This window comes from Orcinus orca, chromosome 1, assembly GCF_937001465.1.
Source record: "Orcinus orca chromosome 1, mOrcOrc1.1, whole genome shotgun sequence".
Lineage (NCBI taxonomy): Eukaryota > Metazoa > Chordata > Mammalia > Artiodactyla > Delphinidae > Orcinus > Orcinus orca.
The window spans coordinates 189358795-189373466 of NC_064559.1; the positions used below are offsets into that span (position 1 = coordinate 189358795).

At 51.4% G+C, this 14672-nt stretch overlaps 1 protein-coding gene across 1 annotated transcript; it reads left to right on the plus strand.

The window, feature by feature from the left end:
- Positions 1 to 5968: 5968 nt before the first annotated feature.
- LOC101282705 (WASH complex subunit 3-like) lies at positions 5969 to 7849 on the plus strand. The gene is made up of 2 exons (XM_033421760.1): positions 5969 to 6034; positions 7271 to 7849. The coding sequence occupies exons 1-2, from the start codon at positions 5969 to 5971 to the stop codon at positions 7847 to 7849; spliced, it is 645 nt and encodes a 214-aa protein (XP_033277651.1).
- Positions 7850 to 14672: the final 6823 nt, after the last annotated feature.

The following is a 14672-nucleotide window of genomic DNA, read 5'->3' on the forward strand; positions in this document are numbered from 1 at the left end:
CTTTCAAGTGGTCTGACCGTAAAGATAAAGCAAAGAAATGTGTTTGTAGCAGGAGAGGTGGTTTTTCTTTTTAATTTTATTGAGTGTTTTATTCTTTGTGGCTGTAGAAATAAATACTGACATGTTTGCACACTGATGGGAGTGATCCAGTGGAGAGGGGAACTTTGATAATGCAGAAGGAAGAAGAGAATTGCTGGGGTGATGTTCTTGAGCAGATGAGAAAGGATGAGATCTAATGCATAAATGGCTTTGGAAAGGGACATGTGAGTTTCAGACCTGTGATGAATTTTCCCAAGGGTCTTCCAACAAAGTTGCACATCCTTCCACATATTTATCTGTGCCAAACCAAGACAGATAGAGTATCTTTGCATCATGCTCCTCATATTTTTCAAGAAACTTGTTTTCTTTGTTCAAAACTATATCATAGAGATTCTCCTATGTTAGTACATAGAGACCAAACTCAATCTTTTTAATGACTGCTTAGTATTCAGTAGCACGGATGCATCATTATTTATTTAACCAATCTCCTGTTGATGGACCTTTATGTTGTCTCCAATGTTTTATTTGCTATTGCAAATAATGCTGTAGATAACCTCCTTGCATAAATGCATATCCTTGAGCATTTCAGAATCACTAACTCCTAGAAGTAAAATTATTGGACCAAAAGCTAAGTGCCTTTTGAATTGTGATAGATGCTGCTCGAGTGTCCTCCACAAAGACTACTGCAGAGAACATCCCACTAGCGGTGCTGGAGTGTGACAAGTCAATAGCAGGCTTGTTTAAAGTGGGTCTCAACTTTAAAGTGTTGCCAGAACCATAAGTGATAAACCGCTGACCCCTCCTCTCCAGGCTGTGAGAATGTGCCAACCCCAGCTGGTCTGGGGAGCTGGAGAGGCAGAGAATTGGGATGGTGAGAGAGGAGAGAGCAGACAACGCGGGGCAGGAGGGCAGATCCGGGGAGCTGCAGGGAGCCGGGCTCTAGCCTGGTTCCTCAAGCCACTCCTGTGGGGTCCCGGGCAAGTGGCTCAGCCTCTAACTGCCTGATCACAACAAACATGCTTGTGTGGATCCAGGGAGGTAGCAAACATGAAAACGAGATTGTAAATGTTGGGGCAGAGACTGCAGGCTGCCCACCAATAGTCACCCTCCTCTTCGTTCCTCCTAACATGACCCCTATTTTGTCCGGGACAACAGTTTCCCCTACTTAAAAACATCACATTTCCCCTTCTGCCGGTAGTCATGTGACACAGCTCTGGCCAATGAGATGGGAGCAGAGGTTCCTGAGGGCATTCTGGGAAATTCCGTGGACAGCCTGCCTCTGATTCTAAAAGGCACCCCGAGGTCCTGGTGAGCAACCGCGATGCGACCTCAGGGGCCCCCGAGTGCGTGGAGGACATCGAGGGGAGATAAAGGAGGAGACTGAGCCAATGGCATCTTGGAGCCGCTGGCCCTTCACCAGCCCCTTCCAGACACCTCGTTGGGTGAGAAAAGTAAGCCTCAGATTTCTCTACGCCTCTGCTGGTCAGGTTCCCTTTACTCTCAGGAAGGCCATCCCTGGGTTTTCCACTAATGCCGCATGAGAACTTTCTGCAGTCTGGTAGCCTCTTCGGGTCGTATTATTTTTTTTTTTTTGGTGGGGGATGGATCAAGCCATTTTATTGAAGGGCTTCGGAGGAGGGTAGAAAGGCTGGGAGGACAATGAAATCCGACGTCCCTCTCCCAGCCGGGACCTCCCCAGCTTCACAGTCACTGAAAGATCTTTGTTCACGTATTAAAGTGAGGGAATCAAACCAGGAGTGGGTTTTTTTTAATACATTTTTTATTTTTAGAAGAATTTATATTCACAGGAAAGTTTCAAAAAGAGTATAGGGAGTCCCTTTGTACTGCTCACCCCATTCCCTTGACGTTAACGTCTTAGTAACTAGGGTTCATTTGTCAAAACTAGGAAACTAACATTGACACATCACTGTTAAGTAACCTCAACTTTATTCTATTTTTACTAGTTTTTCCTCTAATATCCTTTTTCTGTTGCATAAGCCCATCCAGCAACCACATTACATTTAGTCCTTGTATCTCCTTACTCCCCGCTCTGTCCTGTGACAGTTTCTCAGCCTTTCCTGTCCCGTATGACCTTGACGGTCTTGAGGAATATTTTGCAGAACGCTCCTTAGTTTGATTTGGCCTGATGTTTTCTTCATGACTAGACTGGGGGAGAATTGCACAGAGGTGAAGTGCCCTTCTCATCACATCATTTCTGGGGACACATGCTACCCACAGGATTTATTACTGTGATATTAACATCCGTCATGTGGTTAAGGTGATGTTTGCCAAGTTACTCCCCATTCACCCACTCCTGCCCTTCCCATGCTTGATTTTTTGCAAGCATATCATCGAGTATGGCCCAAATTCAAGGGTTAGGGAGTTAAATTCTATTTCTTGGAGCAGGGAGTATAAATTATTTGGAATTCTTCTGTAAGGAAGATTTGTCTCTCCTCTTCTATTTATTTATTCATTTATTCATATCAGTATGGGCTCATGGATATTTATTTTATACTTTGGGTTTGAGTTTTAGTATTGTATCATTTATCTTGTTTTTCAAATTGTATCATTTTTGGGGGGCTCTTTCAGGTTCCTTTGTCCCTTTGCCATGCTCCCATCATTCTGTTTTTGAGCACTTCCTTACTTTCTTACAAGATGCCCCAGGCTCATCTTGTATATTCCCTTTCTCAGTCCTAGAATCAGCCATTCCTCTAAGGATCTGTGGTTCCCTTCATTTTAGAATCATATTAGAAACCAAGATCTGGGCACTAGACCAAGGGATTGTGAAGGTACTTTCGGCTCTAAAACTATAGGATTCTAGACTTAGGATAAAAGTGGTTCCAAAGTCATTCCATTATAGGGAGGATGAAATGAGATCTGCCATGTTCCATAAATATTCGTGTGAGCCGTGCCTGATGGAGGAGGTGCCTGTAACACCTTCTGCTGTTCCCACTTTCACCTCCTCATCATCACCATCCTTGGGGAGGAGTGATGGGCTCCTGCCTCACTCCAGAGACCAAATCCCCACCTCGGACCCTTGCCTGGTACCGAGGTCCCCATTCCACAACTTGGGTCACAGCTTTGCTCCTGTGGGGCCACTCCTCCCCTTTTACCCCCTGTCTTGGCTTCCCCAGGAGCAGACCCTGCGATAAGGGTTGGAGGGTGAGTGGTTTATTGGGGAGGTGGTCCAGGTAAGCATCAGGACGACTGGGGAAGTGAGACAGGGGAGGGCAGGAAGCCAGTAAAAGTTGCATATTGAGCAGGTGACTGCTGCACCAGCAGGGCCTCAGTCCCGGCTTCGGGGCAATCTGGAAGGTGATGCAGAGCACATCTCAGAGCTGCCCCACTGGAGGGGAGGGGCAAGGAAATGGGAGGGTTTACATCCAACCCCAACCTTCACTGGGTGAGGGCTGGTCCTAGGCGTCAACTCCCCAGCACCCCAGCTTGCTCTGTATGCTGGCCAAGAGGAAGTCCTCAGAGGAAGCACCAGGGATACTTAAAGTAGGAGACTCAGCAAGTCTGAGACAGGGGTGCCGAGGGGACAGGGGTAGAGCACCAGCAGCACCCCAGATTCCACAGCCTGGAGCCTTGCTCAGAGCCAGACAGCAGCCCTCCTTGATGGACGGAACTGCTCCTGTCTGCATACAACCCATTGCTGGACATCTGGCCTGGTCCATCCAGCCGTCTCTCACTTGGCACCAGAATGTCAGGTCCTGTCTCCCATCACCTGCCACCTTCCTGTCTACCTTGGTGGAAGCACATTGTCCAGATCCTCACTGTTCCACATCCAGGCCATCTCAATGTTGACCCACCCTCCTGCTGCCAAGTGGTGCCCAGAGCATCCTCAGAAGACCAGGGATGGGACAGGTGAGGGCTGGAAGCTAAGGCTCCCTACCGCAGCTCAGCAAGTTGCCTGGGCACCATCTCAAGTCAACAGCCACTTGCCTCTCTGAGCTCCTGCTGTGTGTCAGGCACCATGCTGAGAGCTTCCTGTGACCCTCACATCCTCCCTGTGAAGGAGTGTTCAACAGCTGTACCTTCTGGGTGGGGAAACGGAGGATCTGAGAGGTTAAGTCTCAGCCCCAAGGTCACCCACCTGTCGCTAAGGAGCCTTGAAGGGGACCCACACACATCCCACGCTCCCACTGCCCTTACCTGCATCGATGTGGTTTTCAGTAACCTCCAGGTATAACCCGTGCCTCAGTCCCCTTCCCAAATCCTGGCCGTTGTTTACCTGGAATAAGCCTGGAGCTCCCACTAAGTCACTGTTAGAGATGGTCCCCAGGCTGGTGCCCAGCAGCAGAGACTCTGTGTGAAATCCAGCCCTGCTCCCCGATTGTGACTTACCTGACGATAATTAGTTCATTATGTCTAAAGTGCATCTGATTCCTCTGGAGGCTTTGCAGTAATTACAAGGTGATACATTATTAAAAATGATTTATGGAGGCTAAAAGCTTTGGACGAAGAGCTCAGTGGCAAGATTGCTGGGCCACTATGAAAGAACTTGCCTGAGGTCACAGGTTGGATATGAACCAGGACCTGTGGCTGACTCCACCCCCGGCCCCCGACCACTGCCCTCACTGCCCCTCTGCTCCTGGCTGTCCATCTGTGCGGCTTTTAAGGCTCATGTCCTCAACCACCCTATGAGGGTGAGGCTGGTCAGATCACTGTCCCCCGTCTACAGATGTGGGAACTGAGGACCAGAGAGGGAAGGCAACTTGCCCAAGGTCACACAGCAGGGAGTTGGGGGATCCCCGTGTGCCTGACTCCTCCTCTAGGGCTGCCTTGCCTGCCCCCCACTGCCCTCCCCACAACAATCCTCAGAGGAAAGCACAGACTGAGGCCCCCTTCTCCCTGGGGTGGGAGTGTCGTGGGCCCACAGAAAAGCCTCCATTCGCGGTATCTTCTGTCCTGGTGGCCAAACCCCTCTTTCTAGGTCTGCACCACATCCCCCCTTATCCTCCCCCACCCAAGCCCCGGGCTGTCACTTCCCTAATGTACCCACTTTACTTATTACCTTCAAGGAAGACTTCATCCAGGAGGCAAACACAGAACACCTGCTTCTGATGATTGAAGGTGTCCTGGCTCCCTTGGATGTAAAGGGAGCCCCTGCAGTAACACACCATTAACCTCTGCCAGGGCTGGACAGCCCCCGACACCCCGACACGGTGCATCCCCGTCCCCGTGCCCGCAGGCGCTGGGCCCTGGGCAGTTCCTCACAGGGGCTAGTGCTCCAGCTCGGGACACACTATGTTTTGCATCCCGCTCTGCCACTCACTAGGTATAAGATTTAAATCCAGCCACCTGACCTCTCTGAATCTACTCTCCTTACCTATAAAGTGGGAATGTTATACTTACGTTCTCCAGAACTCAGTTTTCCCCTCAAAAAGATAGAGAAGTGAGGTCAATTACTTGTAAGCTCAGCAAGGACCTGGACCTTTGGCTGCTGTATCCCTGGCACCTCAAAAGTGGTAGGATGACAAAATGTTTTTGTGAAACCATCCTCCTGCCTTCCTGCTCCCGTGCCCTCCCTTCACTGGGCAAGGTAGCAGACGGGGCTTGCTGAGCTGTGTGACAAAGACTCATCTGGCCCTGAGGCCCAGGGGCAGGGATGTGGGGTTCAGGCAGAGGAGACTGGTGGGGCTCCTGCCATGTCCACGCGGCCAGTCTGAGTCCAGCAACCCTGCGAGGGAGGGGCTGAAACAGCCAGGGAAACTCACCCAACAGGGCTGGAAGCTGGTGAGAGCTGGTGAAGGAAGGGGGTGAGCTTGGCAAACCGCGAAGCGGGCTGGTTTGTGTGCACTTGGACGTGGGGCACGTCCCTGGGGGACCCTCCCTTTTTCCTCATTTTTCTGGAGCCCAGCACCAGGTGCTTCCACAGGCAAAAGGCTGAGACAGGGGCCATTACACGGAGGAGTTAATGGTCTGAATGGCCAGTGGGAACCCAGCAGGACTCAGCTCCTCAGTCACCCCTGGGGCTGGGGACGACCTGAGGGTGAGGAGAACGTGTGTGTTTCCTCTCCTGTGAGATCAGGGAGGGCCTGGACCACCTCCAGGTCTCCCCCTCCCCCAAGATGCCACAATTCCCCTTACTCCTTTCGGGGTCCCTCTCCCCTCACAGAGCCCTTGGGGCAGCAGGGGGAGGGGCACGGCCCCCAAGGCCCCAGGGTCACATGTGGAGGGGCCAGGAAGGCCACCTGACACCCAGTCCAGGGCCAGTGGTCTTCCATGCCCCCTGGAGAGTCAGATGTGAGGGTTTCCGCCTGCCAGCTCCCTCAGAAGGCGAGGGAGGTGAGCCTGTGCCGCGAGGGCCTGCACTTTCTCACCTTCTATTTGCACGTGGAGAAAATGAACTTGGAATGGGAGGCACCCAGAATCCACTGTACAGATGAGGAAACTAAGTCTTGGAGAGTTCAAGTCATTTTCCCAGGATCCTACAGGCGGGCAGTGTCAGAGGTGGGATTCAAACCCAGGTCTTGGTAGCAGCAGAGGCAGAGCCCTCAGTGACAGAGCCTGGACCCTGGCGGTGGCTTGCGCTCCCCTGGACCCAGAGAGCCCCGGCAGCGCCCAGCCTGCTCTGTACCCTGAACTGTGGGAGCAGCTCGATCATTTCCCAAAGACTCCGCCTTTTCCCAACCCCAGGCCTCCACATCTGAGCCGACCCTGTCCCTGTAGTTCCTGACAGTCTCCACGACTGTGGCTGACCTGGGTCTGGGGCACGCCTGGGCTCTGTTAGGGGCCTCAGGGACCTAGCCCTGGGATTCTGGCCTTGCTCGTTCGTCTCATTGGCAGGTCTCTCCTGCTGCTTCAGAGCCCTCAGCTCCCCCAGGCTCCCCAGGAGAGCAGGAACAGCCAGGCCACGCCTCCCAGAACACAAAATGCCCAACTCCGCCAACAGGACAGCCACCCAGAAGGCTGAGCCCATGCTGAGCAGAGCTGGAGGCCAGTGACCGACAGCGCAGACGCCCCAGCCAAGCCCTCCCTCCCCCCAAGGGGAGGGCCGGGCTGAGTGGCGGTGACCCTGCAGATCCTGTGGCTTGGTGGCAGCAGGAGGACAGTTGTCTCCAAACCCCACCCTCCCTTGATTGACAACCTAACCCCAGCCAAAGACAACCCAATTTGTTGCATCTTCCCACACTTAGAAAAGCACTAGGACGCTATTACCCTGTTGGGCAGACCAGGTCGGGGAGGGGTTTGTGGGTGAGCCCTGGGTCCCCCACCCGCTGAGGAGACGGATGAGGATGGGCTTCCCCTCACGGGGTCAGGCATAGACCTGAACAAGGTGCCAGCTGTTCCACAGGAAAGAACGGTGGCATTTCTAAACCAATTTGTGGTGCACACTGTACAGTTCCTCAACCCCTTTTCTACAGTTTGTGAGGAGAAACTGGCAGAACTTTCTCTTCGTATGCAGCAAATTGAAACAACTCTCACTATTTTAGATGCAAAGTTGTCATCTATCCCAGGGCTAGACGATGTCATATTTGAAGTATCTCCTATACGTGTCACTAGGATCACAAATGAAACACATTCTGAAACCACTTCAGAGCAATCACAGAACAGTTTACAAGACTCTGGACCACGGGAAAGTGAAGTAACACCAGAAAATATCTTAACTGTAGCCAAGGACGTAAGATATGCCAGATATCTCAGAATGGCTCAAGTGGGTGTTCCCGTGATGGCAATAAGAAACAAAATGATATCGGAAGGACTAGACCCAGATCTTCCTCAGAGGCCAGATGCCCCAGTGCCTGATGTAGAAGGTGAAAAACATGCAGAAGAAAGTTCAGACAGCGATTCTTTTAGTGACTAAGCTTAATTCTGATAACAATTACAGATACATGTGTCGGTGCACATTTACGTTCTATAAGAAAGAGAGCCTGAACTTTAACTCTTAGTCATAAAGGCATCAAATGACTACATTTCCACCACCAAGCTTCCTCTGTGAAAAAATAAATAAATAAAGCATTTATTAAAAAAAAAAAAAGCACTAAAACCTTTAGCTGAGATATGTGTGCCTTGTGACGAGCAGCAGCCCTCTACCAAGATGTGTGTGTGAGTGCATGTACCCCTTCTCCAAAATCACATGTATGCTCACCTCCCCCTGCCTCTTCCAAGCAGCTCCTCGGAGCTCTCCGAGAGACCGTGTCCTGGGCTGTAGTCCTCGGTAACTAGGTGTTCCCTTGGAATTGATCTTTCCATGAAGAGCGTGCTTTGGAGACATGAAATAACCAGCAGAGAGCCTTAAATGAATTACACTTGTCGACTGAAATAAAAATGCACCACGTGAGAGCAAGTGCCCACGGTGAGGGGAACTCACACCCCTCCCTGAACAGCTGGGCGAAGGGGGAACACCAGCTCCGGATCAGAGGAGTCCCCACAGGTCTATGCCAGGTCCCTCGGGCTTGTGCTGACTCACAGTGGCAGGGCCTGCCTCTCCACGGGCAAGACTGGCAACAGTTGCTACTCTTCACATCACCTGCCTATGAGACCCATCCTGCCTACGAGCCAAACTGAGGAGGGAGGGGGCCAGAAGCAGACATTTTCCAGACGTCTGTACTTTGCAGGGGAAACAAACGCTGTCCAGCTGGACCTGCTGATGTGAGATGCAACGTGGCCAGTGGGGAGGACATGGCCCTTGGGCTCAGGCAGCCCCCGCTGTGGATCCAGGCTCTTTCGAGCTCTGTGACCCTGGCCAGGCACTCAGCATCTCTGGGCCTCAGCTTCTTCACCTGACACATGAGGCTAATAACAACTGCCTCTCAGAGACAGTTCTATTTTTAGAGTCAAATGAGATCTCCAACATGATGGCCAAAATGTGCCTCCATGTGTCTATTACTTCATAAATCAATGACGAGGGAAATGCAGAGGATCAGCTAGAGGTTTGGATAGTTGGAAATATACATTTCTACTTTTCCCCTCTCTTACCTCACCTTGGACCAGCTGGCCCTTTATACAGAACCCTCCTCTGGCCCAGGCATCTCTTCCATGCTGTCTCCCAGACTTTCTCTGTGTCATTCCCCGTGACTCTGCCTCTGTCTCCAGATGCTTCCCACTCTTCCCTCTCCCTGCCTTTGGGACTGGACTCGCTCCAGTGCCCTGGGCTCATTTGCCCCACTCACACGTGAACTGCCCAGTTTGGAAGACCGTGGCGAGGTCACTTCTGCCTTGAAACCAGCCGTGTGCCAGACCCCAAGGGAAGCTGTGTGGGATATGGGTGTTGGGCTGCACGTCAGGAAGGGCACCTCTGCTCCTCTGCCCCCCGCCTGCCTGGCCCTTCACCAAAGCCCAAGTGCAGTTGGATGGACCAGGAGCTCAGCTCACAGCAGGCAGACCAGCGTTGCCTAGCATCCACAATGTGCTGGGAACTTTAGTTCACTCAGAACCTGGGGGTCACAGCGGGTGTGCTCCTGGGCCGTGTGGAAGCCAGGGTCTATCCTAAACCCTGTGATCAGTGTGCCTTGTATGGTAGTGAAGAGAGAGCTTCTCCACACAGCTTTAATTGAGGAATTACAGGGTCCTGGAGGATGGAGTCAGGAGGCTTTGAAGACAGACCACCAGGAGGGTGAGGCTGGGGGTGGGTGTGGGGGGCTGGGAGAGGAAGCCTCCCGCAGGGTCACCCAGCCTAGATCTCAGTCTCAGCTCTCCCTCCCACTCACTCATGACCTTAAGTTGGGCAAGCCCCTTGACTCCTCTGAGCCTCAGTTTCCCTGGGATTCTGTGAGGGTTGCATGAATACAATGCATGTGAAAGTCCCAACACAGCACTCGGCTCAGTAAAGATGGGCTGGAATCAAACCCCGTCCACTGTGATGAGGAGACCTGGGACCAGGACCCAGTGTTCTGATGCCTGAACTCTGACCCTCCTGCCCTCCCTCCTGTTCTAGAGACTAATCCCAGCGTCCCTCCCTTTGGACCCAACAATGAGTCACGTCACACACATGGTGCCTCCCTTGGCCACGTGCCCCTCACAGCATTCAAAGATGCCGGGATTCATCAGGGCACCGCTCCCCGGGATGACCGCAGCTCCACACCAGCTCCTTTCCCATCTCCCTCCCTCCCTCGAGATTCCACATCCTTGGGACAATAGCTGAGTGCATTTGCAGAGAGTTTCTAATGGCTGGTTGGGTCCCTTGAGGACTACTGTGCATTCACTATAATGACATTCATTAGTCTGTCTGACATCAGTACTGTTCTCAGGTTAATATGTTTAACTTAATGAGGCATTATTTTCAGTTAGAAAACTCCTGAAGAAGCGTGATTTCTCCTGATGAACTAAGCTGATGAATAGATTAATACCAGGCTTGAACAAGCTGACCAAGAAAATGAATCTAACCGGCTTTGTTTTCTTCTTTAGTGATGGGCTGTGCTTAAATTAATTTGCCCAAAACCTGCCCATTTCTTAGGGGAAGAAACAGGAAGAAGACCCCACTTGGCTCTGTGATTTGTCCTCCATGTGCCTGTTGTTTCCCTCCCCCCGACCCCCAGCCCCAGCTCCAAAGAGAGAAAAGAGCAAGGACCAGGATGTGAAAGGAGGGAAGGAGAGGAGTGCCTGAAGTCAAGCAGCAGGACGGGCCAGAGTGTGAAAGGGGAGCCCCCACGTGGCTACAGAGGCCACCGGCACAGTGGGCACAGCGGGAGCTGGCTGGCCCGTCTCTGTCATCGCCCGCTTTGTGGAGTTCACTGCCGTAGCCCCAGTGTACAGCACCTAGTGGGCACTCAGTAGATATTTGTCACATGATTGCAGTAGGTGCTCAACACAGATAGCTCTTACTGTAATTCAAGGAATCATGTGACCTCAAGAGGGAGCAGGTGCCCAGATACATCTGGTGGCTGAGCCAGATGACTCCTGACCCAAGGGTCAGGATGACCCAAAGGTCAGTTTCCTTTGATGATCTGACCCATCGCTCTCCCCATGGGCACTTAGAGCCAGCCACGATGCACTTTCCTTCCTCCCAGGCTGAGGGCTGCCAGGCCATGCCAGTTCACTGCCTGCCCCCCTCCTAAACCAGAAAACAGAGAGGGGCTGAGCACCCTCTCTGCACCCATTCTGCTTGCTCAATGGCCAAAATTCACTCTGAGAGCAAGACCGTCCCTTTTTGTGGGGTCCATAGGCAGGGGTGGGATGGGATCTACAGGCAAGCAGAGCTGTGGAATCAGAGAGACCAGTTGGGCAGCTTGGACATAATCCAGGCAGGAGGCAATGGTGGGAGCATAAATAAGCCTCCACGTTGCAGGGTTGCAGTGAATGTTTGTCCAAAGCCCCCAGCACCACTCCTGGCACATAGTAGGACCTCAGGAGATGGTAGCTATTATTAGTAGTCCATGACGGAAATGACAGAGCTGAAATATAATCTCTCAGCTGCCTGGCCTCGTGTCCCCTGGCCCAGGAGTTATGTCCAGTCTCTTCAAAGAGATGAATATGGCAAACTCAGGCTGCAGAGAGAGTTTGCTGGTGATGAGTTGCAGAAAATTGGGTCTTTGCAGCAGTGGAGAAAGACCAGAGAGTGGGATTAGATAAGTGACAAACACCAAACTTTCACACGTTCCCCATGTGCTCACACGGCACAGACCAAGAACATCTTGGAGGAAGGTAACCTTTAAAGGCTATGTTCTCTCTCTCAATTTAAATGAAGTAAGTGTAGGCACTGAAGTGCATATATGGTGACTGAATTGTCCCAGGTCAAACCCTCTCCTCCTATAATATATCCTCCAGATGGGACTTTAACGAGATGCAATTACATCACGCATGCTCTGTTCACAGGGGCAAGTGATCACATGTATTTCTTTTGGCTTGAGGCTGATGGGCACCTTCCATCTGCAAATGTGGCTTTTAAGTGTGTCTTTTTGGGAGAGGAGTTCTAAAAAGCAAAGACAGCCCCCCCGGAGCAACTCAGCCTCTGGCTTTTCAAAGGCAGCAGCTTCTGTTTGCTGGTTTTGTTCTTGGTGAATGTTTCTGGCAGAGAATTCAGAAGTGAGGTCAGAGGTCACCTCAATCTGAGCAGAGGCCTGGGTGGGGTTTGGGTCCTCGCACAGCTGACCGAGTGTTCTGGAGCCTTTTGCTTCCGCTCTCTGGGCTCAGTTTCCCCAACGCATAAAATAGAGCCCTCAGGCCTGGTTGGGTCTAAGGATCCTTCTGAGTCGAACGTGACAATAAGTCCAAGTGAAGGTGGGGCGGAGGATGGTAAATGGTCAGGGAGTGGAGAGGTGGTGGGACTGGTGACCCTGCTGATGGGCTACCGTTGAAAGTCCTGCCTTTACCACTTCAGTCCAGGACCAACTTCCAACTACCAGTCCCTGCGTTTCTTTGCCCAGGGGGTGTTTTTGTTTTTATTTATTTATTTATTTATTTTAATTTTTTTTTTTTTGGCTGTGTTGGGTCTTCGTTTCTGTGTGAGGGCTTTCTCTAGTTGCGGCGAGCAGGGGCCACTCTTCATCACGGTGCGCGGGCCTCTCACTATCGCGGCCTCTCTTGTTGTGGAGCACAGGCTCCAGACGTGCAGGCTCAGTAGTTGTGGCTCACGGGCCTAGTTGCTCCGCGGCATGTGGGATCTTCCCAGATCAGGGCTTGAACCCGTGTCCCCTGCATTGGCAGGCAGAATCTCAACCACTGCGCCACCAGGGAAGCCCCCAGGGGGTGTTTTTTGATCACCAAATCCTACCCCAGTACCCTGTGTGGCAGAACTTGTTTGTCTCAGCATTAATGCCCCAGCCCTGGGAAGAGCCTTCGACCTAAGGCAACCAACGGCGAGGTAGCTGGGACCTATGGCGACCAATGGCAAGGTAGCTGGTGTGTAAATACGCAGCCAGCCGTTCTGACAGGGGGAACTTTCTTGTGCACGTGTGTGCAGCACTGCCTCCTGGTTTGAACACAGGCTTTTTTGGAGGGCTTCCCTTCCCTGGCTCACTTCCCCTCCTCCCTCGAGTGTTTCTTTTCACCTCCCAACTTAATTCCAGTCACTAAAGCCTTAAACTCTGCTAACACGGGACCCAAAACTAAGATGACAACTGAGAGAGAGAGAAGAGCACAGACAGGTTCCAGGGTGGGTGCTCATCCCAATGGTGTGTTCAGTTACTGGGAGCTCTTTGAGCCGTAGATTTATGACGTGTGTGCTTTCCTCTGTGTGTGTTTTACATTTTACGATAATAATAATAATAACAGGGCTCTTTCTACTGAGATGCCGTGAATATGCTGGGGGGATGGCAGTGGCAGGGACATCCAATACATAGAGTACAGTAATAAAGTAGTGAATTTTGTCAAATGATGTGTGGATGAATGAATTTATTAGAAAACACATGAACTGTTGAGTAAATGAATGAACCAAAGAATCATGGAATAAATGCATGCACGAAGCGATGAATGAATGAGCACAGTCAGGAGTGAGCGAATGAATGAACCAAGGAAAGAAAGGATGTAAGAAGAAACCCCTGGTGACTGTGTGAGGAGCTGGGCGCCCAAATGGACAATGGAAGGAAGGATGAGTGGATGAAAGGACACGCATGGGAGTAGAATGAATGAATAAAGTAACACATAAATAAGCATGTGAAGAAACCAGTGACAGACCAATAAATGAATGAAAAATAACAGAAGAAGCGAGTGAATGAATGGACATAAAAGTCTAAGAAACAATAAGCAAATAATTATATAAATGTTTAAGTGCATAAATGATTTGATATGTTCCGGCTGCACATGAAGGGGAAGTAATTTGTACAGCAAAAACCTCTCAAGTCTGAGACAGCATCTCCACTCAGACACCTGGGGCCAAGGTCAAAATCAGCATGTTCTCAGAGAAATTTCCAAAAGTGACTTCAGTTTGGATTTAATAGAAACATTTTTAAGCAAATATCTATGATGCAACGGACTGGGCCACTCCCCAGAATAAACCCTGGGTTAAGGGGGAAGAGCTAGATGGAATTGGCTACATGGTTTTCACAATTAGGTCACAGATAATTACCTATTATGGAGCAAACCCCCAGCAGGATTTTAATAATCACTATTTACATAACACATTTTCACCGTCTCCTTACAAATTAACCTCTGGCGTTGTAATTATTGTCTGCATGGGAAAGTTTGCTATGTGGCTTGGGAATGAGGAAGGGCGTTGACATTGTCACCTTGATTGTCCCCTGAGACCCCGAGGCCAGGTGATTCTGGGGACAGAGCTCAGGTCTGGGGAGACCCAGGTCCAGGATGTCAAGCAAGTCCCTCCCCCCATCTGGGCCACCCCGGTCAGCTCCCCTGAGAAGTGAAGATGGTCTCCAAATGCCCAAACTCCCTGGGTATTCAGGGTGCTCTCACTCCAGACCCAGGTCAGGGTCAGAGTTACTCACCCGCCAGCTGTTTCCCCACAGCTCAGGCGCATCCTCATCAAGGGGTAACGGGGTCTCCTCTGGACCTGCGTTTCTCCCCCACCTGACTGAGGGCGGGACCCATCTGGTCCTCAGCGCGCGCTCAGCTCCCAGCACAGGGCCTGCACGCGGTAGGGGCTCAGTGAACGCTGGGGGAGGAACGCATGGATCTTGCTGTGCAGTGTGGGTTTGAGAAGCCACTTCAGTCCCTTTCAGAACCACGAGGTGTGATGAGCAGGCGGCCACTCACCACGTGCTCACGGAGCTTCTCACGGTGGCCCCGCCACT